At 47.6% G+C, this 27,410-nt stretch overlaps 1 protein-coding gene across 2 annotated transcripts in view; it reads left to right on the top strand.

Moving 5' to 3' along the window:
• The window catches only part of CYSTM1 (cysteine rich transmembrane module containing 1), a gene marked incomplete at both ends in the record, with an annotated part of 53,749 nt that overhangs the window by 21,128 nt on the left and 5,211 nt on the right, over window positions 1-27,410 (top strand). The window contains one exon of one of the 2 annotated variants that reach the window (XM_080713595.1): window positions 12,084-12,190. The exons of the other annotated variant lie outside the window; for it this stretch is intronic. Coding sequence (XP_080569721.1) covers window positions 12,084-12,190 — 107 coding nt within the window. Of the gene's footprint in view, window positions 1-12,083; window positions 12,191-27,410 lie in introns of those variants that run through there. 2 annotated transcript variants of the gene reach the window in all.

Below are 27,410 nucleotides of genomic sequence, written 5' to 3' on the forward strand. Positions count from 1 at the left end.
CTAGGTTGAATGTGTGGTGTGCTGGGCTTTCAGAGTCTGCTGAGAGGACCTCTGCCCTGTCTCCTGTTTCTCCACACCAAACTTGTGTTGCTATAAATAAACCCACTATTTTGGGCAGCTGAGCTCCGCTCAGTGGATGGGGAGAAATCATATGCTTTCTGGCCTCACTGGTATAGTGGAGGCTTCTTACCACTTCCTTCTCCCTCTGCAAGGTGAAGCCTACTTAGTTCTTTACTTGTAGGGTTTTCCTGGCAAGGCCCATGTTGGTGGAAAGGTGGTTGGTCACAATGTCAGATACTTTTCATCCTGCCTTCAATGACAAGCTGGCCAGGGATCAAAGGAAGTTAGTTCCCTAAACTCCAGCTCTGCTTCCCAGGCTAGCAGATACTAGTCACATTCTACAAACCAGGTGCCCCTCTGGTCTCCCTTCTCCACTGGGGAAGTCTCTGGTCTTAAATTTGCCAAATAAATATATCTCTGTGGATACAATGCTGGTTTCCAGGACCCATTGCGCTTGATATTTGGGAGGATATCAGCTGTGGCAATTGCCTTCGCAGAGCCTAGGCACCCACACAATTCTTTCTGAATCTGCAAGGATAACCTTTCCTTCTCTGGAATGGTGACCCGTATGCTCAAGAAGTAGAGGGGAGCCCTGGGGGACAGTCTCGGATCACCTTCTCACCATAGAAGTTTAGAAGGTAAATATACTTTCTGAACTCTGATGCATTCAGGAGAAAATACAACTGTTTTACTGTCATAAAATGAGCCTGCCAGTGGAGGAAGAAAACAGCTTGAGGTGTTTTGCATAAATATATCTGCTGGAGCTGTTAATCAGTAACACGGGAATCTGGTACGGGTAGAAGCCTGTTGTGGTCTGTATACATAAGATAAAACAGAATTTGTGTTCAGTAAAAAACGATACAGTAGTGTTTGCCTTCTTAGGAAAATGTGGCAAGTACTGTTTGAATAAGGCTCCTGGGGCCAGGACTCAATATGAGTCAGGCTGACATTGCTGATAACGGAGTGGCCAGTGCCTTTCTGTGCCTGGATATTAATTGACAAAACCCAACAACTTCCTCCTTGGTGATCTCTGCCCACTTGGGCAAGTTCCAAAGAGCCAGCTCCCCTCAAAAGGCAACCTCTCCATTTTTTTCTGTAACCCAGTTCCTGAAAAAACAATAAAAATAATTTCCCCCATTACTGTTTAGCCATCCAAAATCATGGTAGTAGTTGTCTTATATTCATGGCCATGGACACTGGGGTCTTGTCTCTGCACCACTTTCTATTTCTGTTCCACTCTTCTCTTCTGTCAGAGAGAGAGAGCGAGAGAGAAGGAGAGGGAGAGGGAGAGGGAGAGGGAGAGGGAGAGGGAGGGAGGGAGGGGGAGAGAGAGAGAGAGAGAGAGAGAGAGAGAGAGAGAGAGAGAGAGAGAGAGAGAGAGAGAGAAAGGATAGAGAGAGAAAGGATAGAGAGAGGAAAGCGACAGACCGACCCACCCACCCACCGACTGACTGACCGACCCAGGCTGTAAGGGTCAAGCTAAGCAGATGCCTGTTTCTTATGAGCCACTCACTAGCCATTGTTTGCTTAAATTTTCTAGCAGTCACAGAAGGGAAGAAAATGGAGGGCAGGGCTGTAATAAGATGGACACCCTTCTCCTGCGCTTGTGGAAGGCTCTGTCCTGGTCTCAGTCCCCGCTGCGTTCACTCTTGGTCCTGCCCACTTTGGCTGTGCACGTGGCTGAGCACGTCCTCAGATAGGTCTTCGGCTCTTCTCTCCTAGGGTTCTGTGGGCCCGTGTGAATCAGGGACAATGCCTTTTATTTCTGGACTCCGCAGAGGGTTGGCCGCATCAGGAAACAAGAGCATGTGAGGTGGAAGATGGAGCCGGTGCCAGCAGCCATGGATTTTTTTCTCCTCCAGCACATGTGCTGGATGGGAGAGGTCCTCGGAGCAATCTGACGAGTCTGCAGGGAGGAGGGCAGGCAGGCAGAGTGGATTAGGTTTTTGGTGATGTGATATGCTTTTGGCAGCTGGAGTCCAGGCTGGCCCAGGGACAGCAGGATTGATGTATGTTCTGGAACTGCTGCTGGCACAGAATGTGCACAAGCTCCAGCTCAGAGTTTTCCCTGCTGCAGGGTACAGCTCTGGTGTCTTCCCCAGGGTGTTGAGGTGCTCTGGAATCCTTGTGAATGAGCAGACTAAAGATGTGGGTGTTAGCCAGGCATGGTGGCACACACCTGTAATCCCAGTGTTTGGGAGGCTGAGACAGAAAGATCACAGGTTCAAGACCAGCCTCAGCTTAGTGAGGCCATCCACAATTTTTGTGAGACCCTGTTTCAAAATAAAAAAACAAAATAGGACTGGCGGTATGGCTCATTTAGCTCAGAGTTAGAATGTCCCTGGGTTCAATCCCTAGTGCCACATTAAAAAATGTGGGTTTTATGTGTGCAATAAATTTCAACTTTTTTTTTCTTTATTCTCTGTACTAGGGATGGAACTCAAGGGCATTCTATCCCCAAGTTATACCCCTAACCTTATTTTTTTTTTTTATTCTTTATTTTGAAACAAGGTCTTACTAAGTTGCAGAGGGCCTCACCAAGTAGCTAACCTGTGATCCTCCTGTCTCAGCCTCCTAAGTACTGGGATTACAAGAGTGTGCCACCACACCCAGCTGAATTTCAACGTTTAACCATTTCTGAGTATGTAGTTCTTTGTCATTAAATACATTCACAGCCGGGCGTGGTGGCACACACTTGTAATCCCCGTACTTGGGAGGCAGAGACAGGAGGATCCCGCAGGTTCAAAGCCAGCTTCGTTGGCCTAAGAGACCCTGTTTCCAAATAAAAAATATAAAAAAACATAGGTCTGGGAGTATACCCCAGAGGTAGAAGGGTTTCCAGGAACCCCAGTACCACCAAATAAATAAATAAATAAATAAATAAATAAATACATTCTCATTGTTGCCTAGCTATTAACACCATTCGCTTCAAAATGTTTTGTCTTAACAAAAGAAAACTTGTACTTACTGTTACTAGCTCCCTGTACTTTCCTCCCTACACTTTCTGGAAACCACCATTCAACCTTCTGTCTCTTTAAATGTGACTATTCTGGGCACCACATTCAAGTGGGATTGTGTTCTATTTGCCCTTCTGTGACTGGCTGATTTCATTTAGTATAATGTTTTAAAGGTTCTTCCATGTTGTCACATTTGTGGAAATTTCCTTTCTCCTTAAGGCTGTTTAATATTCCATTGTTTGAACATATCACTGATGGATACTTGGGTTGCTTCCACCTTTTGGCTATGGTAAATAATGCTATAAGGAATGCAAGTATACAGATACTTGTTCAGGTGCCTACTTTCAATTCTTTGGGGTAGGGGTTGTATGTATGTATGTATGTATTTTGTAGTACTGAAGTCCTGGAACCCAGGGGCTTTCTACCTCCCAGACCTATTTTATATTTTATTTGGAAACAGGGTCTCACTAAGTTGCCAAGAGCCTCACCAAGTAGCTGAGGCTGGTTTCAAACCTGCACAATCCTCCTGTCTCAGCCTCCCAAGTACTGGGATTACAAGCGTGCGCCACTGTGCCCGGCTGGGGTAAGGGTTTAAAGCAGTAGAAGCAAGATATCTTTAAAGATTAGTTGCCAGTGAATCACCTTCTCCACTGAGGACTAGACTTTCAGACCATGTCAGCTTTGCTCACCTTCTAATTTTAGAGTCCAGAGCAACATTTTGCTTCATTTTGATATTTGATAGGCTTTCACAGCAGCCTACAGTTCCCATTTTGTATATCACCTTTCGTTAGCTGCACTCAGTGGTGGGCGCCGGCCGGGCAGTGCACGCGCTGTAGCAGCTCGCTCTAGGAGTGCAGCGCCGCCGGCCGTACCTGCCCCTTTCCTTGGGAGGACTCGTCTTTTAGCCTCACCCCAGACCCAGTTCAGTCTTGAGACCAGGAATCACAGCCCGAGGAAGACAGAGACCACTCGTCCTCACTCACGGCAGTCCTGTGCAAGCGCAGCGTTCTCCCCCATGGTTGGTCAGATCACCTGCTTTTGTCTCATCCAGCTCTTATACAACATAAAGAATTACTGGCATTACATGTGGATTTTTTCTTAGGAAAGTAAAATATATTTCTAAAATACCTTGGCATTTGAAATTGTTACTAGACTGGTTTTTCCTGTACCAGCTTAAGAGCATGCCTCAGGGTTATGAGCTTTTGTTTTTCCCCTTTGTGGTAGTGAGAATTGAACCAGGGCCTCGTGTACACTAGGCAAGCCCTCTACCCCTGGGCTACACCTCACGACTCTTCATTTCTTTCTTATTTTTGAGACAAGGTCTTACTAGGATGTCCAGGTTAGTCTTGACTTTTCTATCCTCCTGCCTCAGCCTCCTGAGTAGCTGGGATTGTAGGCATGCACCACCATGCCCAGCTGATCATGGGCCTTTGATGGGTGCAGCTGCCCTGTCCCGGGTTTCTCCACCTGTAGATGAGCAAAGCGTTTCATCTCTGAGCCAGCGTTCCTCTATATGTGGTAGATGGGAAGGAATGGGAGGCTGGTTATGAAATTCTTGTCTCAGTGGGCATGTGGTTATTCTCCATGTGGTTTCCTTCCTTCCTTCCTTCCTTCCTTCCTTCCTTCCTTCCTTCCTTCTTTCCTTCCTTGTCTTCCTCCCTCCCTCCCCCCTCTTCCTTTCTTTCTTTCTTTCTTTCTTTTTCTTTCTCTTTGCAGTACTGGGGATGGAACCCAGGGGCACTCTACCTCCAGCCCTATTTCTTATTCTTTATTTTGAAACAGGCTCTCACTGAGTTTCAGCAAGCTGTCCGTGAACCAAAATCCTCCTGTCTCAGCCTCTCAAGTACTGGGATTACAGGTGTGTGCCACCATGCCCAGCTCCATGTTAATTTCTTTCTTTCTTTCTTTCTTTCTTTCTTTCTTTCTCTTTCTTTCTTCTTCCTTCCTTCCTTCCTTCCTACTGGGGATAAAACCCAGGGGCACTCTACCTCTGAGCTATACCCCCAGCCCTATTTATTCTTTATTTCTGAAACAGGGTCTCACTGAGTTGCGAAGGGCCTCACTAAGTAGCTGAGAACAGCAGTGATTCTCCTGTCTCAGCCTCCCAAATAAATGCTGGGATTACAAGCATGCGCCACCATGCCCAGAGGAATCCTCTAGACCCACAGTGAGCCAGCTCACTGTCCTCTGCCTCTCTAGGACACCACAGATAGTCCCAGTGTCCAGGTAGACGCTGAGCCTGAGGCATGGTAAGGACCTGGAGTGCTGTGGGGACCCGGCCTCCATCTGCTCTGGCCACCTGGAGAAGGCTCTCGTGCTGCCCGCTTGGCGGCCTGCCTGTTCACAGTGCCCATCCATCCCACACTGCTCCTCCCTGTGTGTCGGGCCCGGTGGGCTGGAGGTGGGGAAAGTTGAACCCACACTGGAGGAGCCTTGAGTCCAGTTAGGGCAGATGGACATGCTTCTGAGACAGTCCTGTTTTATCGATTGATGTCAAGAGTAAAAGGAAACATCAGTGGTATACATCGTGAACGTCTGTCCATTCTTCTGGACACTGTCTAGAGCAGACTGGCAGAAACTGTTCTTTTTCATCTAAATCCTTACTTGGGCCCTTCTCTGCCTCAGTGCTTTTTTCTTTTAATAAGGCTGTTTTCAAGCTGGGTGTGGTGGTACATACCTGCAATCCAAGTATAAGGGAGGCTGAGACAAGAGGATTGCAGATTTGAGGCTAGCCTCAGCAATTTAGAGACACGTTCAACAACCTAAGGAGACCCTACTTCAAAATAAAGAGTATAAAGTTCTGGGGGCCAGATGTGGTGACACATGCCTGTAATCCCAGTACTTGTGAGGCAGAGACAGGAGGTTTGTAGGTTTGAGGACAACCTCAGCAAGCAGTAAGATTCTCATCAACCTAGTGAGACCCTGTTTCAAAATAAAATAGGGCTGAGAGGTAAATAAAATAGCTCAGAGGTAGCATGCCCTTGGGTTCTTTCTCTAGTAAAACACACACACACACACACACACACACACACACACACACACACACACAAATAAAAAATAATAAGAAGGGCTACAGGTGTAGCTTGGGGATAAAATATTCCTGGGTTCAATCCAGGAATGAGCTAGGGGTGTATCTCAGGGTAGAATATCCTTGGGTTCAATACCCAATAGGCTACACACACATGCGCGCATACACTTTCAAACAATTCAAGCACTGGCAGAAATGCTCACTAGGCTGGAGCTTGGGCTGGAGAAGGTCAGGAAAGGCCTTAGAACCGCTGCCCTGGCCCCAGGTGGTGTCCAGACCCCAGCAGGTGAAGCAGAGGAGGAAGGCTCTCCCTGCTCTTCTGGGCTGGCTATCACCTCCTCTTACCACTCCTGCAAACTGTACATGGCTGCTGGGACTGGGAGGGGGAGTGATATTTTGTTGCCAGTGAATTTTCATCTTTGGCACCACTGTCAACCCGTTTTTGCAGAAGATGCTGAGATTTTGAGAGGTGACAGGACAGGCCAAGTCAGAGGCAGAGCTGAACTAGAGCCTGAAGCAGGCTGAGGCAGGTCTGCGCTGGGTGAGTGGAGGAAGGGGCCAGGACCTGCCTGGCATTCTGGCTGCCAGCTTATTCCTGATGGCTGTCTTCTTTATGTCTGTTCTGGGTATTGAAAGATGGAGGGAGGGCCTGCCAGACAGTCAGCAGGCCAGGTGCCTCCCAGGGAGCAGGTGTGTGTGGGAAGATCAGCGGTTCTCAGGGTAGCCCAGCTTTGAGCTGGGGCTCGGGCCTCACCTGGGGCGGGGCTGCTGACCTGGCTGCTGACCGGGCGGTGGGATACTTTTGTGACCTGGGCAGTCAAGTCATTCCTCTGGCAGGGAGAGAAGAATAAAGAGTTGTTCCAAGGGTATGCAGCCAGACCAGTGCCTGGAGGTGGGTAGATACACAGGCCCATGGTGTTGCTGTCCACTCAGGATCCATGCAAGACAGGCCTGGCAGGTAGTCCAGGCAGATGGGGAAACCCATGGCTGGGTTTCCTGCTGGGGTGCCCATAGTACCCCCGGGTGTTCAGGCCTTCAGTGGGCAGGGTTGGATTTTACTAGACATGGGCCTGTCATCAGAACACCAGTGTGTTTGTGGCCTCTGGGTGACAGCCCTCCTGATTGTTCCCATTACGCCTCTGCTCTGCCCTGGGCCCTGCCTGGGCCTCCGGTGCCATACTGGCCAAAGATGTGGCTCTGATGCCATGTGTTTGGCTGAGGCAAAGGAAGAATGACAGGGACGGAGTGTGTGTACGAGCTAGGGTTGGGGAAGGCATCACAGTCAGGGCCTCGGCTCCTGGGAGTCCCTCCTCCAGCGCTCTTATATCCCCAGCACAGATCTACTAGAGAGACTGGGTCTGTCACCCCCGACACACACACAGCACAGGCCCCTTGCTTCTAGAACAGGCTATGGCTTTGCCTTCCCAAGATTAAAAAATGATTTCCCCCATGTATGTATGTATGTGTGTATGTGTGTGTGTGAGAGAGAGATACTGAGGATTGAACTCAGGAGCATTCTACCTTTTTTTTTTTTTTTTTTTTTTTGCGAGTCTAGGGATGGAACCCAGGGGCATTCCACCTCTGAGCTACACCCCCTGCCCTATTTTTTTTATTTTTTATTTTGAAGCAGGGTCTCACTGAGTTGCAAAGGCCTCACTAAATAGCTGAGACTGTCCACGAACTGCAATCCTCCTTTCTCAGCCTCACAAATGCTGGGATCACAAGCGTGCACCACCATGCCTGGCTCCTCCATTTATTTAAATAAAAAAATAGGCCAGGCGTGGTGGTGCATGCTTGTAATCCCCGCACTTGGGAGGCGGAGACAGGAGGATCGCACTGGTTCGGAGCCAGCCTTGCTGGCTTAAGAGACCCTGTTTCCACATAAAAAGGTAAAAAAATAGGTCTGGGAGTATAGCCTATGGGAGTGTATCCCGGAGGTAGAAGGGCTTCCAGGAACCCCAGTACCACCAATAAATAAATAAGTAATAAATAAATAAACATACCCAGTTTTTGGAAGGCAGATTCGAGGCCAGCCTCAGCAACTTAGTAAGACTTTGTCCCAAAATAAAAAATAAAAAGAGTGGGGGGTGTAGCTCCAAGTTAGAGTGCCCCTGGGTTCAATTCCCATCACCACAATAAAATAAATAAACACAGGTGTGGTGGCATATGCTTGTAATCCCAGCATTTGGGAGGCGGAGACAGGAGGACCACAGTTCATGCACAGCACTCAGTGAGACCCTGTTTCAAAATAAAGAATTAAAAATAGGGCTGGGGGTGTAGCTCGGAGATAGAATGTCCCTGGGTTCCATCTCTAGTACCACAAAATAAATTAAATAAATAAATAAAATATAATAAGTGCAATATAATACAGTGGGACAAAATGTCTTTGGGAATTGTGACCTGGATTGGGGATGTCCCCCGTGTCAGTAAACTATGTCCCTGCCTTCCGTCTGGACCCCCACCACAGCAGTCCACACAGAAAACTCTTGTGACCTTGGAGCTACGCATGGTGGTGCATGCTTGTAATCCCAGTACTTGGGAGGCTGAGACAGAGGGTCGTAGGATCGCAGTCAGCCGCAGCTACTTAGTGAGGCCCTGTTAAAAAAAATAAATAAATAAAATAAAAATAAAAAATAGGGCTAGGAGTGTATCTCAGAGGTAGAATGCCTCTGGGTTCCATCCCCAATACTTCACCACCACCACCAAAAAAAAGGAAGACTTCTGTGACCTGGAAAGACCAGGGCTTCCTCCCACCAGTGGCAGCAGACATCAGCCAGGGTGTGCTCTGATCCAGTTCAGTTCTGACCCTCCCACCTGGAGATGGCTTCAGAGCCTGCGGGTTGAGGGCTTGGTTCCCAAGTCTGCCCCTCCCCAGATACCAGGCTCACGCCCCCCATTGTTCGACTGCTTCTGATCAGCTTGTTACTGACTGGGTCCCGTGCTCCCTCCTTGGGTTCAGTTCATTTGCTCGCGTGGCCCACAGAACTCAGGCAGCACAGGTTGGCACTGCGTGGTGAAGGATGTGATGAAGGAGGCAGGTGAAGAGTCGCAGGGAGGCCTGTAGGAAAGAGCACGCGCCCCAGGCACGGGGTCAGCTGTCCAGAAGGTCTCCAGCCCGTCCTTGTGGGGTTCTATGGGGACCTCATCGCAGAGGCGTGGCTGAAGCATAGACAGCTGTGTGGGACAAAAGGGTGTGTTTGGATGCTAACCGATTGAGCGGGAAGCCCAGCGCGTTCTGCTTGGCCTCTCTGCAGCACTCCTCCCCAGGGGTGGGCAGGACCCTCTGGAGGAGGAAGGTCTTAGGACCTACTCTTAGACCCGGCAGGTCAGAGAATTCCTTTATGGTTAGTTCTAAGACAGAAAGGCAGAGGTAGATGAGAGTTTCCATGACCCACCTTGGAAAAGAAAGTCTAGTTTCTATAGTCTGTCTTGGGGAAGGAGTTGAGTGCACGAAATCCAAAATACATAGTATCACATTCTCCTACACTCCACATCAGGTAAGGAGGATTTCTTCCCTTTTTTTCTTTCTGAACTTCCTATTGCCCTAATCTTTTGAGAACTTCCTGTCTCTTCCACCCACTACTTCCTGCTGACCCTCGGGTTCCTAGATGACATTCTCAAACACGCCAGTAGTGAGAAGGGCTGGGGAGAGAGGGACAGATTGTCTGAGAATGCAGGGTTTTTTGTGCCTTGCGGGGTGAGGCAGAGGGTCCACTGTCTCCGATCAGCGCGACCTCCTGCGTGTGCGTGGCACTGTCTGCGTGGGCAGTCTGCACCTGCTGGGCGCATCGGTGATGCACACTTGCTCGCCGCAGCTGTCAGCGTCGTTGGTGGTCAGGGCAGCTCCGCTCCTGCCCTCTGAATCCAGCTGCAAGTGGGCTCAGTTGCTGCCAGAGACTGGAGTTCTACTGCCACCCAATACAGGATTTGGTTCTTGAAGCAGAAAGGAATTTCACTACATGGAATTGTCGCTTCTCTTTGGGTTCTTAGCCAAACACTTGCCTTTGCACTGTGTGTGTGCCTAGAGTTGGGTTTTGACTTACAAGAGGCGGCACTGGCCCTGCCTTCCATGGAGCCAGAAGGTCCCCTAACAGGGGCTGTGCTCAGAGCCAGCCGAGTCAGGCCGGAGCTGAGCTGAGAAGCAGCTGCCTTGTGGGCCAAATAGGTCCAAACTGGGTCTGACACATTTAAGGGGATTTGACACTCAGGTATCTGAGGCCCTGGGTGGCTGGATACAGGGTTTGCTGAATGTGGCCAGAGACACCGAGGAATCCAACAAGTGAATAATCTGGTGGTCAAGCAGAAAGTGCTGGAGGGAACAGGAGCCTGGATGTTCTTGAGCAGAGGAGGCACATGATAGATAGCCACGTTGAGGCATGTGAGTGTGCTGCAGAGGAGCCAGGAGACCAACATGGGAATGCTCCCTTTGGGCTGGTTTTGGTCAAATCATGCAACTCTCTCTGAAGCTGTTTCCCCCTCCATGAAATGAGACCGCAGTTCCTTCTCTACCGGTAAATGCGCAGGGGTCCACGAGGATGGAGAAGAGAATGAAGAGGGCGGAGCGTGGGAGCAGGGGCAGAGGCCTTGGTGAGCCTCACGCCCCTGCTTTACCCCAGTCTCCTGTCAGGAGCTTCAGTGCTGCTCATCTGGCACCCCAAAAGTAGCACCCCAGGCCTTCTCTTAACCCTTGCAGCACTGCTACTACCACATCCTCTCCCTTGTCTGCAAATGTCTCCTCCACATCTCTCCTCTGCCTGCTCCTCTTCCTCCTTGGCCACTGAGGGCCCCAGAGGTGGGCGCAAAAGGAGCCCTGGTGATGAGCTGTGCCGGGCCCGGCATGGGGTGGAGGCTCAGCTGTCGCCCTGCGGGCTCCGAGCTCTGTGCGGGGAGCAGTAGAGATTCGATGGCATCTCCCGCTTGCCAGGTTTGCCCTGCAGGAGTCCCGGAGGCCACCCAGGCAGGCAGGCAGCAAGGCCTGAGGGGACTTGGGATTTCAGGCACACTGGGATTGCAGGTCAGGAAAGGCCGGGTCAGCGCTGGGCAGAGCAGGGTGTCTGGGTAATGGTGACCTGGGAGGCAGTCCAGGTGAGAGGCCAGGACAGGGGGTAGGAACCTGGGTTAGTCAGCCCGGCCGTCCTCAGCAGGGGCCGTAGAGCCTTGAGAGTGGCTTTGGAATCGAGCAAGCCTGATTTTGAGAAAAATGAAAAATGCAAGTGAAAACCTCCTCCTCTGCCCACACTCTGGGACCTCAAGTTTCTCCTATTCTTCCAGAAACTTGTGTGTGTGTTTGTACAAATGAAATAAAAGCACTGCTATGTTCCTTGCTTTCATGCCTTGCTTAATTACTGGCCGCATGGAAGAACCACCTAATTCTTTTTCATGGCTGGTATTCCATGGTCTGCTCTATTTTAGCTCATTGGACTCCAGTTGCTAAGAAGATGCTGCAGTTATTGCTGCTTGAGGGTTGTTTTGATGTAGCAGCAGTCATACTTCCCAGAGACCTCTGAACACTGGGACAGTTGTTTCTATTGGATAAATTCTAGATACAGACTTTCTAGATCAAATTCTCCTCATACACACACACACACTCCCCTCCAAAGAGGCTACCGCAGTTCACACTCCTGCTAACAGTGTACGGGAGTTACATAATGATGGTAGTAACACAGAGCCGTTGGGAGGATTAAATAAGAGTGGTGTGTAAAGCTCCCAGCCAGTTCCTGCACATCAGGCTGCTGGGGTGGGGCTCAGGCAAAGGGTTCTTTGCAAATTGGATCACTCTGGACAGCATCAATTGAGGTGCTGGGCTGGGCTTCATAGCTTGAGGAAGGAGATGTGGCAGGAACCAGTGGTCTGCCAGTCCTGGGTACCTGATGTGCCAGATACTGGAGCGGAGACAGAGCAGTGAGCCGACCTGGAGCGGGCGGCCCTGCCCTGCCCTCCCGGAGCAGCCTCTGCAGCTGGTAAGTGCTGCCTCCGCAGCCTCAAGCCCCTCTGATTGGGTCTCTCTTTCCCCACCCGCCCCTCTCCCCGCCCCCCAGTGTACGTGGTAGAACGGGAAAGGAAGACGGACAGCGGCTGTCAGGCGGCCCTGGCTGCCTGCTGGACTGCGCTCTGCTGCTGCTGCCTCCTGGACAACCTGGACTGAGCAGCCGCCACCGTGCGCCCAGAGCGCAGCTACCACTGCCACCACAATAAACACCTGGAGTTGCATGATTCCAATTTTTTTTCTTTGTTTGAAAACAATCTCATCTGCAGACTTTAAAAGTGTAGCACCTATAATAGGTGTGATATGGTTTCCATTTTAACTTGCCTTCTGTGATTACAGGTGACCTTACACATAAAAATATAAATTTGGGGCAGTCTGTATGTATATTGTGAGTTGTACATTTTCTCAGCCCAGATTTTTCTCTTGTCTTTCCTCAGTGATGTGTAGAGAATCTCCATATGTTCTGTACACTTAGCATCTGTCAGTTTTATAGGCTTGCAATTACCTTATTTTTAGCAGACCGCCTCTTAATCCTTCCTCTGTCCCCCGGCAGTGCTAGAGCTCAAACACAGGGCCTTGTGTGCGCTGAGCACATGCTCTGCTGCTGAGCTATAGCCCCCAGCCCTTGGTATAAATTTTTTTTAATGTCATGTTTATCAGCCTTTCCCTTGTGCTTTGTGTGTTTTAGTTGTTTGTTTGTTTTTGGACAGTACTGTGGATTTAACCCAGAGGCATTTTGCCTCTGAGCTACATCTCCCAGTTCTATTTTTTATTTATTTTAAAATAGGGTCTCCCTAAGTTGCAGAGGGCTCACTAAGTAGTTGAGGCTGGCCGTGAACCTCTAATCCTCAGGTCTCAGCCTCCCAAGTACTGGGATTACAAGCATGTGCCACCAAGCCTCGTTGGTGTTTTAGTATTTGAAAAATTATTTCTATTCCAAGGTCATAAAGATAGGTCTGTTTCTCCTCCTCCTCTTTCTCATCCTCTTCCTCCTCTTTTTTTTTTTTTTTTTTTTTTGGTAGTACTGGAGATGGAACCCAGGGGCATTCTACCTCCAAACTACATCCCCAGTCTGATTTTTTTTTAATTCTTTATTTTGAAACAGGGTCTCATTGAATTGCAAAGGGCCTCACTAAGTAGCTGAGGCTGTCCTCAAACCACAATCCTCCTGTCTCAGCCTCCCAAATGCTGGGTTTACAAGCATGCGCCACCACACCTGGTTTTGTTATTTTCTTTCTTTCTTTTTTTTTTTTTTTGGCAGGCCTGGGGATGGAAACCAGGTCTCACTGAGTTGCAGGGGGGCCTCACTAAGTAGCTGAGGCTGGCCGCGAACCTTGATCCTCCGGTCTCAGCCTCCCAATTGTATTTTCTTCTAAACAAAGTCATTAGCCTGCCCGAATTTATTTTTTATTATGGTGTAAGAGAGGTTTCTCCCTTTTTCATTTTGATAATTTCAGCAGCATTTATTGATTAGGTCTCTGGATAAAAAGACTCTGCCAGGCATGGTGGTGCAAACCTGTAATCCCAGTACTTGGGAGGCTGAGACAGGAGGATCACAGTTTTGCAGCCAGCCTCAGCAACTTACAGCAAGGCCCCTTGTTTCAAAATAAAAATGTAATAGGGCTGGGGGTATAGCTCAAAGGTGGCATGCCCCTGGGTTCAATCCCTAGTACTGTCCCCCCAAAAAAAGACAGGCTCTTAGTTTCTCCTATTGTCCAAAATACAAAATTTTCTTTTGCTAATTTTTCTTTGCTAATTTTGGCTGCTTACTGTGTGTGTGTGTGTGTGTGTGTGTGTGTGTGTGTGTGTGTGTGTGTGTTATTGGGGATCAAACCTAGGGGTGTTCTGCCGTGGGGGCTCAGTCCCTAAGGCTGCCCCCTCACTCACGCCATGCCTGAGCCCCAGGTTGTTTTAAGTCGAGGTTCTCACACCCCTTTAGAGTTCCATGAATTTGCCCGAGTGGCTCACAGAATTCTGGGGAGCATGTTTCCTGGTTTAAGGGGTATTACAAAGGATGTTGACGAAGAGATGCACAGGCCGAGGTATGGGGAGAAGGACGCAGAGCTCCCGTGCTCTCTTGGGTGTGCCGCCCTCCAGGAATCTCTGCATGTTCAGCTAGCTAGAAGTGCTCTGAGCCCTGGCCTTTTGCATTTTTATGACAACCGCGTGGAAATGTGACTGGACAGAACAGGTATGATCTAATACAGATGGGCTGAGTGGGGCTTCCTGGCGAGGCCTGTCTTGGCAGGACTGCGCTTGGACTCTCCACATGGCATTCATCCCTCCTGCGGTCTGTTATCAAACAAGGTAGCTTGGAGAATCTCTTTATGACTAGCTCTAAGACAGAAAGGCAGAGAGATTAGTTTCTATGGCTTGCTTTGGGGACGGAGTTAGGAACCAAGGATAAAGAAATAGCCATCCTTTCCCTATTGGTTAGAAATGGAATTTGTCACCTACCAAGTTCCCATGTATAAATGGGCTAGAATCAGGTGTGATGAGCACCCTCCCTCCCTCTAGCACACACATAAATAAACGCCCCTTATTTTTCATAAAATTCTTTGCTAATTTTAGCTGCTTACTGTGTGTGTGTGTGTGTGTGGGGTCAAACCCAGGGGTGTTCTACCTCTGAGCTCTACCATCAGCCCTGTTTTTTTATTTTGAAACCGAATCCCACTGAGTTACTGCACACTGATGTTAAGCCTGAGATTTTCCTGTCTTAGCCTCCCAAATGCAGGGATCACAGGCCTGTGCCAGTGCATCCAACTTATTTACTTTTTATTCTGGATTTTAAAATATGTGTTGATTTCTATAGAAAACCATGTTGACTTTGATTAGAATGACCTGTAATCTACAGAGTAATTGAGAGAAGAGCTGACATAGTTACAGTGCTGTCTTCCTATCACAAAGTATCTCTCAGTCTTAGGTCCTTTGGTTAAGTCTAGTCATTTTCATATAGTTCTCGTGAATCCTTTGTTGGTTTTTAAAATTAAATTTCTTCCCAAGTACATTATAATTTAAATCCTATCATGGGATGGGTTCCTTTTTTAAAATGTTAAGGTTGGCCGGGTGTGGTGGCGCACGTTTGTAATCCCTGCGCTTGGGAGGCGAAGACAGGAGGATCGCGCTGGTTTGGAGCCAGCTTTGCTGGCTTAAGAGACCCTTTTTCCAAATAAAAAAAATATGAAATAGGTCTGGGAGTGTAGCCCGGAGGTAGAAGGGCTTCTAGGAACCCCAATACCACACACAAAAAAAGTTAAGGTTGTGTTGGGGGGGGGCTATTGGGGATGGAACCCAGGGGCATTCTACCTCTGAGCTATACCCCCAGCCCTATTTTTCATTATTTATTTATTTATTTATTTATTTATTTATTTATTTATTGTGGTACTAGGGATAGAACCCTTCTACCTCCAGGCTACACTCCCAGACCTATTTTATATTTGGAAGCAGGGTCTCTTAAGCCAGCAAGGTTGGCTTCGAACCTGTGTGATCCTCCTGTCTCTGCCTCCCAAGCACGGGGATTACAAGCGTGCACCACCAAGCCCGGCTTCATTCTTTATTTTGAAACAAGGTCTCACTAAGTTATGGAGAGCCTCACTAAGTAACTGAGGCTGTCTGAGAACCAAGATCCTCCTGTCTCAGCTTCCCAAGTACTGGGATTACAAGCATGCGCCACTATGGCTGGTTTAAAATGTTAAGATTTTTTTTATATAACTAGAAAATAACTTCATACTGAGGCCACAGATTAGGAAGTTTTAGCACAGTCTTCATGACAGCATCACCTTGGGGCACTTTAGCTGCAGGAGCTTTTATTCTATCCTCTGCACCCTGCAGGGGACCCCTCTTATCCAGTGACAGTCATCTGTTCTGTGAACACTCACTGGATGTGTGTTAAATGACAGGCTGTACAGAACAAACCCCTGACTTGCTCTCGTGAGCCAATAGGTGGTACCCGACATTAGTCCAACTCAACAGAAATTCAACTGTCTTGGTTATAACCATAATTCCTGCCTGCCACACATTCCAGACCCTACTGGATAGTCATTAAGATAGCCCAGGAGCCGGGCATGATGGCGCACGCTTATAATCCCAGCATTTAGGAGGCTGAGACAGGAGGATTGCGATTCACGGTCAGCTTCAGCTATTTAGTTTGGCCCTCCACAACTTAGTGAGACCCTGTTTCCAATAAAGAATAAAAAGTAGGGCAGGGGATGTAGCTTGGAGGTCCAGTGCCTCTGGGTTCCATCCCCAGACCCACACACAAAAAAAAAGACCGCCTAGGGCTTGGTGGCATAGCTCAGTGGTAGAGCTCTTGCCTAACATGCACACAACCCCAGCACCACACACACACACAGTGTGCACAGTGCCTGGTATTTGTGCCAGCTACTAATACCTAGCCTATTTCTTTTTAAATTTTTTATTGGTGCATTATATTCATACATCATATTGGGGTAAAGAACTTGTGTGTACATATACACATCACCAATTTAACCCCTACCCAATTCCCACCCCATTCCCTCCCCGTCCCTCCTTCCCTTGCTTGGCTTAGTGGCTGGCTTCAATATGTTTAAGTACATTGTGTGTTTTAGCGATTTTCCTTCTTCCCCCTTCCCATCTCCTCATTTAGGTTGTCTTGTTTGCTCCCCTATAAGATTTCCTTTTTCATCTAGAGTTCCTCCTATGACCCCCTAGACTATTTCTTAACTGCAGATTGATGTAATAATAGTTTGGCTTCTGTTTTGTTTTGTTTTTTTAGAAATCCCAGGAATGCTCCATTTTGTCATGGCCACTTCTGTCTACCTTAACTCACACACACTTTCCTCCTGCCTCTTGGCTTCCACCCAAGACATACTTGTGTCCACACCACCCTAACACGTTGTGCATTGTGCAGTGCTGAACCTGTCCCCCTTTCTTTGTTCTTGTGCCTTTTGCCTATAGTGGCTAGTTCTCATACACAGGCTTTCCCATAAGACATTGTGCTTTCCTATGCAGAGAGGAGATGAAGGGATCTGAAGGCACAAAGGGAGGACTGTCGGGGAAGGCTTTCCACTGGAGATGTGTGTCAGCTGAGATCTGAAAGATGAACAGGTGTTCATAGGCAAGAAGGTTGTAGGAGGAGAAGGTCCAAGGCTCAAGGCAGGAGAGAACATGGGTCTCTTGAGCAACGAGAAGAGGACCTGGGTGTGGCAGAGAGTAATAGGATGCTGGCAACAGGAGAAATAGGGTACTCACAGCCCAAGCTTCAGGATTCTGTCTCTGTCTTGTGAGCAGTGAGAAGCCATCCAAGGGTTTTAAGCAGAGATGATACCAAATTTGTTGTTTTTAGGAGGTCCCTTTGGTTTCTGTGTTGAAAATGGTTTGGAGGGGGCACAAATACACATGGTGGTGATGGAGAGAATACATTTGGATATTTGGAGGTAAAATCAACAGGACTTGGTGATGAATTGCCTATGCAAATTGAGGGGCAAATGAGAGTCATGGATGACTTCTGGGATTCAGACTGGAACTGAATGCCTGGTAGTGTTGTTTATAGAAGCCGGGGACAAAGGAAAGGAACCAGCCATTTGGTGAGAAGGAAATCTATATTGGGCTCTGAACATGTTGGGTAGTTTCGACTGTCAAGGTAACTATAAACCATTTAAGCTTAGATATCTGCCTGCATCATGGAGGAGAGGTTGGACTGGATAGAAATTGGAAAGCCTTGGCATCCTGGCAGTGATTGAGATGAGCTCAAGTTGGGTAGAAACAAGGAGGGAAGAGAGAAATGGTAGCATAAGTCTGAACACTAAGGAATTCTAGCATGGACCTATAGACAAACCAGGAGGACGGAATCTCCAAGAGCTGGGTGCAGGTGTGCCGAGAGAGGAGGTGTGCTGAGAGAGAAGTGGCCAGTGGCATCAGATGTTGGTAAGAGGTTAGGCAAGGTGAGAACTCAAAAGTGGGTCAGGAGCCAGGCACAGTGGTACACACTTGTGGTACACACTTATAATCCTGGTACTTGAGAGGCTGAGACAGGAGGATCACAGGATCGAGGCCAGCCTCTCAGCAACTAAACTAGAGAACCTTAGTAATTTAGCAAGACTCTGTTTCAAAGTAAGTAAAAAGTGTTGGGGTATAGCTTGGAGGTAGAATGCTCCTGGGTTTCATTTCTAGTACCAAAAAGAAAAATAAAACATACTCAAAATTCTCTATCAGAGTGGACTTCTGGTCTAGAAGATAGGGCCTGGAGGAAGCTGACATTTGTGTAGGCATGGATTACTGAGCTGCTTGGTGCAAAGAATCAGCTGAGAATCAGGTGTGGTGATGCAAGCTTGTAATTCCAGTACTGGGGGGGGGGGAGAAGGCTGAGACAGGAGGATTGCAGGTTCAAGGACAGCCCCAGCAAGTTGTAAAACACTCAACCTAGTGACACCTCATTTCAAAATGGAAATAAAATAGGACTGAGGCTGTAGCTTGGAGATAGAGTGCCCCTGGGTTCAATCCCTAGTACAGCAAATAAAAGGGGAAAAAACAACGAACCAGCTGGGGCATGAAGACCAGGAACCCCTACTACACTAGAGAGATGCACGCCACAAACTGCTGAGTTCTAGAGAAGTCAGACACCAAGTAAGGGAGCAGGCTGATGTCATTCAGCTTTAAACCTGGACAGAAGAGACTTTGCTCCTCAAGTAGACGGTGTCCTCTGGGATAGTTTCTGGAAGGCCCAGCACATTTCATCAAGTAGATAACATCCCTTCTCTGGAGAGGTCCTTCTGAACAGCAGCAGCAGTGTAGATCCTTCAAGAACACAGATTTCATTAATATAAATCTTTTCAAAGAAACCACTTACAATCCAGTCTGGTAAATAGATATGGAACTGCTCAGGTTGGGCTAAGGACCCATCTCCTACCTTTTATGGAAGCCCAGGGATCTGGGGAAATGCATAGCAAGCCTTTGGTCTTTGGGGATATTCCAGTAAAATTGGCCAAAGGAGATAGGGGCTGGATTGGTTTCACCCTGGCATGTCATCCTGGGTTACCATCTTGTGAGCAAAACCGCCAGTGTGTTCTGTGAGGACACTTCACTGCTGAGCTGTGTCCCACTGTGTGGAGGTTCCAGTTTATTCATTTAATCTATTGAGGACCATTTGGGGTTTTTTCCACCTTTTGGTGATTATAAATATAGCTACTATAAACATTTATGTACAGGCTTTTGTGTACATAATTTTTCATTCTCTAAAGTGATACACAGTAGTGGAATTTCTAGATCAACTTATTATAAGTGTATGTTTAAGAAACTGCTGCTCTTGGTCCAGGGACATAACTCAGCGGTAGAGCATTTGCCCACCACTGAAATAAGAAAAAAGGAAGGAAAGAAAAAACGGCCACTTTTCAGAGCGGCTGTATTGTATCCCCTCAGCAATGAATGAGCGTTCCAGTTGCTCTGCTCCCTGTCAGCATTTTATATTGTATCTTTAATTTTAGTTTGATTTTGGTTTTTGGTCTGGGGATTGAACCCAGAGGCATTCTGCCTCTGAACTAAACCTCCAGCCTGATTTTATTTCTTATTTGGAAACAGGGTACTGGAATTATAACCATGCACCACCACACTCAGCTAATTTTAGCTTTTCTGACGGGTGTGTACTCTCTTTGGTACATGCCTCTTCAGCTCCTTTGCCCACTTCTTATTGGGCCATTTTCTAACTGGAGTTTTGTATCTTTCTGTATTATAGTATGTATCCTCTGTTGGGTGTGATCTGCAGTTATTTGCTCTCAGCCTATAGCCTTTCTCATCCCTTTAACAATGTCTTTCACAGAGTGATTTGTGTGTGTGGTACTGGGAATTGAACCCAGGGGCATTCTACCACTGAGCTACTTTCCCAACCCTATTTAATTTTGTATTTTAAAATGGTCTCACTAGGTTGATGAGAGTCTCACTATTTATTGAGGCTCTCCTTGAACCTGTGATCCTCCTGTCTCAGCCTCCGTGTACTGGGATTATAGGCATGGGGGGGACATGTGCCACCATGCCCAGCACAAAAATTATTTTTTTTAATTTTTTTTTGGTGGTACTGGGGTTCCTGGAAGCCCTTCTACCTCCGGGCTACACTCCCAGACCTATTTTTACATTTTTATTTGGAAACAGGGTCTCCTAAGCCAGCGCGTGCGGCTGGCTTCGAACCTGCGCGATCCTCCTGTCTCTGCCTCCCAAGCGCGGGGATTATAAGCGTGCGCCACCACGCCCGGCCACAAAAATTAATTTTGATGAAGTCCAGCTTATCAATTTTTTTCTTTTATAGATCATGCTAAACTAAGCCTCAAGTTGTAAAGATTATATGTTTTCTTCTAAAATTTTATAATTTTATATTGATATATGATCCCTTTGTGTTAATTTTTGTGTAAAATGTAGTTTAAAATGGTTGAGAAGCCAGGCACAGTGGCACATGCTTATAATCCCAGTACTTGGGAGGATGAGACAGGAGGATCACAGGTTCTAGGGCCGTCTCAGTAAACAGTGAGACTCTTATCAACCTAGCAAAATGCTGTTTCAAAATTAAAAGAAGCTAGCTGGGCGTGGTGGCACACGCTTGTAATCCCAGCATTCAGGAGGCTGAGACCGGAGGATCGCTGACAGTCTCAGCTACTTAGTGAGGCCCTCTGCAACTTAGTGAGACCCTGTTTCAAAATAAAGAATAAAAAATAGGGCAGGGGGTATATAGCTCAGAGGTCAAATGCCTCTGGGTTCCATCCCCAGACCCACAAAAAAAAAAAAAAAAAAAAAAAGAAAGAAAGAAAGAAAGAAAAGAAAAGCTGGGCATAGTGGCACATGCTTGTAATCCCAGCACTTTGGAGGCTGAGATAGGATTGCGCAGGTTTGAAGCCAGCCTCAGCTACTTAGGCTCTCAGCAACTTAGTGAGACCCTGTTTCCAAATGAAATATAAAATAGGTCTGGGAGTATAGCCCAGGGGTAGAAAATCTCTGAGTTCCGTCTCCAGTACCACACATCTAAATAAATAAATAAATAAATAAATAAATAAATAAATAAAATAGGGCTGGGGTATAGCTCAGAGGTAGAATTTCCCTGAGTTAAATTCCAGTACATACATAAATAAATGAAGGAAGGAAGGAAGGAAGGAAGGTTGGTTAAGGGCTTTTTTGCTTACCAGTTTTTTTTTCCCCAACAACCTTTGTTCACAAAGACCATCCTTTGCAGATTAATTGCCTTTGTCTGTTTTGTCAGACCTGTTAGCCACATTGGTGTAGGTCCTCTATCTTACTTTTTTAATCTATGTATTGGAATATGTAGACAATACTTGCCAGTACCATTTATTATCTTCACTACTATAGCCTTATATGAAATCTTGTTTTAGTTATTCTAGTTCTCTTGCCTTTCCATAATTTTTTACATCTATAAAAATCCAATTGTGGTCGGGTGTGGTGGTGCACGCTTGTAATCCCAACATTTGGGAGGCAGAGACTAGAGGATCGCAGTTTGTGGACAGTCTTAGCTACTTACTGAGGCCCTTAACAACCTGGGCTGTTGGTTGTGAGGCCTGATGGGTATTTAATGGAATTGTCCACTCACACTTATATCCCAGAAACTTTCATGGCACAAGGCGGCCTTCCTTCATTTGCCATGCTGTGACTGTCTTAGAGCTATAGCACCCAGCATATGATTACGTGGGCTCCCAGAATGATTACCCAAGTGTTCTTTTGAAGTTTGGCAGCAAGTGAGGTGTGGTCTTCATCAAGTTGGGTAGAATCCCCCACTACTTGGTGACCAGGACGTTGAGGGGCTTGTGAGGCAGGCTGTGCCTTGGGCCAGGGCAGCCACCATCACTCACGGCTGTGGTCTCCTGTGGCCCTCTTCTTCTTCTTCTTCTTTTTTCTTGGTGGTACTGGGGATTGAACCTAGGGGCCTTCTACCTCCAGGTTACACTCCCAGACCTAATTTTTTTTTTTTTTTTTTTTTTTTTTTGTGGTACTGGGGAGGAACCCAGAGGCTTTCTACCTCCAGGCTATACCCCCAGACCTTTTTTATATTTTATTTGGAAACAGGGTCTCACTAAGTTGCTGAAAGCCTCACTTAGTAGCTGAGGCTGGCTTCAAACCCGTGCGATCCTCCTGTCTCAGCCTCCCAAGCGCGGGGATTACAAGCATGCGCCACCATGCCTGGCTCCCAGACCTGATTTTTTATATTTGGAAACAGGATCTCGCTAAGTTGCTGAGAGCTTCACTCAGTAGCTGAGGCTGACTTTGAACCTGCACTATCCTCTTGTCTCAGCCATCCAAGCACGGGGATTACAAGCGTGCGCCGCCACGCCTGGCTGCAGGCCTCTTCTGAGCAAGCTGTGAGCAGTACTCCCTTGCCTCAGGGTCTTCACACCCTGCCATGGATCACAGAACTGTCATGTACTAGGCAGGATTGAGTTTCCCCCCCCCTCTAGATTTTCCTTGATTTCTTCTGCCTGACCTGACAGCCCTATTCATAATTATTTCTCCAAAAACTTCATTAAGAATATATATTTTTTATTTGCAGTATTGAGGATGGAAACCAGTGGCATTGCACCTCCAAGCTACAACCCCAGTCCTATTTTTTAGTCTTTTTATTTTTTGAAACAGTGACTGAGTTGTGAAGGGTCTGGCTAAGTAGCTGAGGCTGTCCGTGATTTGTGATCCACCATTCTCCGCCTCCCAAATGCTGGGGTTACAAGGTGTGCCACCACCTGGCAAGAATACATTTTTGATACAATAAATTGCTTCCTTACCTTTTGCTATAATAATGTTACCAGAGACATTGGGTCTTCAGCTCTAGAAAAACATTTTGTCCTCTTCCCAAGTGGATTTTGGGATCCTCGGACTTGTCAACTCCCTTTAAGATTCAGTCATTTTTGTGGTGTGTGTGTGGTACTGGGGATGGAACCCAGGGCCATTCTACCTCCAAGCTACACTCCCAGCCCTATTTTATTCTTTTTGTTTGAAACAAGATCTCACTAAGTTGCAGAGGGCCTCACTAAGTAACTGAGGCTGGCTGCGAACCTGCGATCCTCCTGTCTCAGCCTCCCTAGCACTAGGATCACTAGGATCACCACACCGGCTTCCCCTTTGATCTTTACAATGACATCTTCCCCAGCTCTTGCCCAGGGTTCCTCTGGCCTGGTCTGTGTCTGAGACAGTGGTATGAAGGTCATCTAGTGGAATCATGGGTAGAGGAGTTGTCTGTGGGACGAGCCTGTAGGATGAGGCGGGAACGGAGCAGCCCAGCAGAAAACTGTTTTCTACTGCAAAGAAAATATGAAATGTTTAGGGTTTTTTTCCTTTTTTCTTTTCGCTTGCTTTCCAATACTCAGGGTGAACCCAGGAACAGTCTGCCTCCAAGATATACCCTCAGCCCTTTATTCTTTTTTTTTTTTCTTTTGGTGGTACTGGGGTTCCTGGAAGCCCTTCTACCTCCGGGCTACACTCCCAGACCTATTTAATATATTTTTTTTATTTGGAAACAGCGTCTCTTAAACCAGCGCGGCTGGCTTCGAACCTGCGTGATCCTCCTGTCTCTGCCTCCCAAGTGCGGGGATTACAAGCGTGCGCCACCACACCCGGCTATTTTATTATTTATTTTGAAACAGGGTCTAAGTTGCAGAGTGCTTCACAGAGCAGCTGAGGCTGGCCACAAACCTGTGATCCTCCTGTCTCAGCCTCCCAGACTGGGATTACAAGCGTGTATCACCACACTCAGCTCTGAAACGTTTCGTTTCTAAGCCATCTCTTCTCGGCATGAGATTCCTTACTAAAGCCGTGTGCAGGGAAAATGAGCCGTCACCCAGTGAGCCATTTGAGGTTCCCTTTTGGTGGCTTATTTCCTCTTGGGTTATTCCTTCAGGTTTATTAAAGTAAATTTAATTATTTGTCTTACTTAAAAAGTATCTTGTCACGCCGGGCGTGGTGGCGCACGCTTGTAATCCCCGCGCTTGGGAGGCGGAGACAGGAGGATCGCGCTGGTTCGGAGCCAGCCTCGCTGGCTTAAGAGACTCTGTTTCCACATAAAAATGTTAAAAAATAGGTCTGGGAGTGTAGCCCGTGGGAGTGTATACCGGAGGTAGAAGGGCTTCCAGGAACCCCAGTACCACCAAAAAAAAAAAAAAAAAGTATCTTGTCTTTATATACTCATCTGGATAGAGCTCCTCTCCATATCCAGCTGTTTAACCCCGTCAGCTGGTGGCATTTCACAGATGCCCTGTTCTGCATTTTTGTGGGGTGTTTGCCTGCTATCTCTTGGAAGGAAGACCACACTTTGCAAGTGCAGCGGGCCAGCGGGCAAGAATGTGTGCGCTACACCAAGCTGGGCCGCTCCCGTCTGCAACAGCGCCGTCACAGATCGTAGAATGTCCATCAGAGTATGAGAAATAATTTATGAAATGTATATGGTCTCACTCTGTAAGAAACCCAGGGAGCCGGGCGTGGTGGCGCACGCTTGTAATCCCAGCATTTGGGAGGCTGAGACCGGAGAATTGCGGTTCGCAGATAGCCTCAGCTACTTAGTGAGACCCTGTTTCAAAATAAAGAATAAAAAATAGGGCTGGGGGTATAGCTTAGAGGTCAAATGCCCCTAGGTTTCATCCTTAGACCCGCAAAAAAAAAAAAAAAGAAACCGAGTGATGAAACTTTTTAATTGAAAGCTTTCATTTTTTACCTGTCTTAATATTAACCTTGTGTGCACTCATCCTATAGTGAAGGAAGCGGGGGCGCCCAGCTATGGAAGAGCAGAACTGGGACCTCAGCTTAGATCTGCCCAATTCCCAAGCTCTTGGCAAGAACATAGGGGACATTAACCTGGTATTAATTAACCTCTTTTGTTGGTCATGGCTATCTATTGGTGGAGAGGTTACTGGGAACTGAACCCAGAGGCATTCTATCTCCAAGCTACACCCCCTAGCCTTTTTATTTTTTATTTTATTTTATTTATTTATTTATTTATTTATTTATTTATTTATTTATTTATTTTTGGTGGTGGTACTGGGGTTCCTGGAAGCCCTTCTACCTCTGGGCTACACTCCCAGACCTATTTTTTACTTTTTTATATTTGGAAACAGGGTCTCTTAAAGCCAGTACAGCTGGCTTCGAATCTGTGTGGTCCTCCTGTCTCCGCCTCCCAAATGCAGGGATTACAAGTGTGTGCCACCACGCCGGGCTTTATTTTTTATTGTGAATCAGGGTCTTGCTAAGTTGCTGAGGCTGTCTTCAAACCTGCAAGCCTTCTGCCTCAGCCTCCCAAGTACTGTGGGGATTACAGATAAGTGCCTTGCCACCTGATTATTTTATTTATTTATTTATTTATTTATTTATTTATTTATTTATTTTTGTGGTACTGGGGGTGAAACCCAGCAGCTTTTCTACCTCCGGGCTCTACTCCCAGACCTATTTTATACTTATTTGGAAACAGGGTCTCACTAAGTTGCTGGGGGTCTGTCTCACTAAGTTGCTGAGAGCCTCACTAAGTAGCTGAGGCTGGCTTGGAACCTGCGTGATCCTCCGGTCTCAGCCTCCCAAGCACTGGGATTACAAGCGTGTGTCACCATGCCCAGCCTGATTATCTAATTTAAACGGGGTGATACCTGCTTATAGACCAGCATGGTCTTAACTGGAAAACCCCAGTCAGTTCTGAATCTCCTGACACTTGCACCAGAATCGCCTCCAGCACTGTGGTTGCTCAACACAGGAGGAAAGCCGAGCCTCCTCGCACACCCTCTCAGGCTCCTCAGCACCCTCTTTCTTCTCCATCTGAGCAGTGGCGGGTGGAGATGCCCTGTCTTTTACTTTAATATCCCAGGCTGTGTACACTCCCATGCTGCATTTCTCTAGTTTCCTCATCCGAGACACAGACTATAGACAGCCCCCTCTCTAAAGTCTCTTGCCTCCAGCGAATTTAGTCTAGTCCCTTTCCTGAGATTCAGTGAACAAAGCCATGAGTTTTGCTTGCATTTTTCACATGCAGTTGTGGGTTAGCCACATTTGATTAGTTTTTTTTTAAGTATATAGAGAAAAACCTTACTCTTCTTTTTTTTTTTTTCCTTTCGTGGTACTGGGGATGAAACCCAGGGGCCTTCTACCTCCGCGCTACACTCTCAGACCAATTTTATATTTTATTTGGAAACAGGGTCTCACTAAGTTACCGAAAGCTTCACTAAGTAGCTGAGGCTGGCTTTAAACCTGCTCGATCCTCCTTTCTCAGCCTCCCAAGCGCGGGGATTACAAGTGTACGCCACCACGCCCGGCTCTCTTTATAGTATTCTAAATGTCTTTTTTATATACTTGGTACATTGAAATTATACATTATTGGGTATATAGAGCGACAGGAACATGCATGCACATGACTGTTCGGAGCACTTCCCTTCAGGCCCCCCTCCCTCCCCTTCCTCGCACCAGCCTTTGAGATTGGAATTGGTAACTTATACATAAATACATGTAGCATTATTTCAGCTGTTAATACTCTTTATGGTAGTCCCCCCTCCTCCCTTTCCTAAACCCCCTCTATCACTGTAAATGTCTGGTTTTATATTCTTTTCTTTGTAGACCTTAGGTGAGCCTATTAATGATAGCAGTCAATCCATCATACCTAGGAAAATGCTTGTATGTATCCATATGCGATAATAGATTTTCTTTGCTCCCTAAATTATTTGTCATTTATCCAAAAGTTGTGCCTTTAGGTCTCTATTCTTGGGACTGGAGGTGGACGGGCTATGGAACAAGCCGACCATGAGGCGGAGCTGTGGGGAGGTGGGATGGGCGTGGGGCTTATGTAAATGACTCCACTTGGGGTTCCCTGGCTTCTTCAGCCTCTCAGACTTGGTCCTGGCCCTGGGACAGCTGCCTCCCCCACAAGGGTGGTGGCAGCTGCCTTCTGGAGACAAAGGAACAGAGACCTGTCGTGCAGGAGCCAGGAGGCTCTCCCCCTCCCGCCAGTCCCCATGAACACTGGCGCTGTGGGAGAGTGGAAGCTGAATGAGGCCGGGAGAGCGCGGGGCAGCAGGTGAGCAGGGTGGCTGGCGCACGGCTTAGTCTACCTGGAGTATCTTGGGACACTGAGGCAAGGAAAAGAACGGGGACTTGGCTGACCTGGGCTCTCCTGCCTCAGCTGAATTCGCACAAGGACTTGAAGGCCAGGGCTGGCGCTGCAGGGAAGGCGGCTGGGAGCAGGGACACTGAGCAGCACAGGCAGCGTGGGGAGCCACTGCCCCTGCGGAGTCCTGTCCACCCCACTCTCCTCCTGAGAAGCCAAGTGGAAGAAGCACCCAGCCTCTCCTGCCTGTAACCTGTAGAGTCCCGTGTCCGGGCTGTGGAACCCCGGATGAGCCGGGAGAGGACGAAGGCTGAGCGGGTCCCTGGCTGGCTGTTCTCCACGCCG

Source organism: Muscardinus avellanarius (assembly GCF_963383645.1).
Source record: "Muscardinus avellanarius genome assembly, chromosome: 1".
Lineage (NCBI taxonomy): Eukaryota > Metazoa > Chordata > Mammalia > Rodentia > Gliridae > Muscardinus > Muscardinus avellanarius.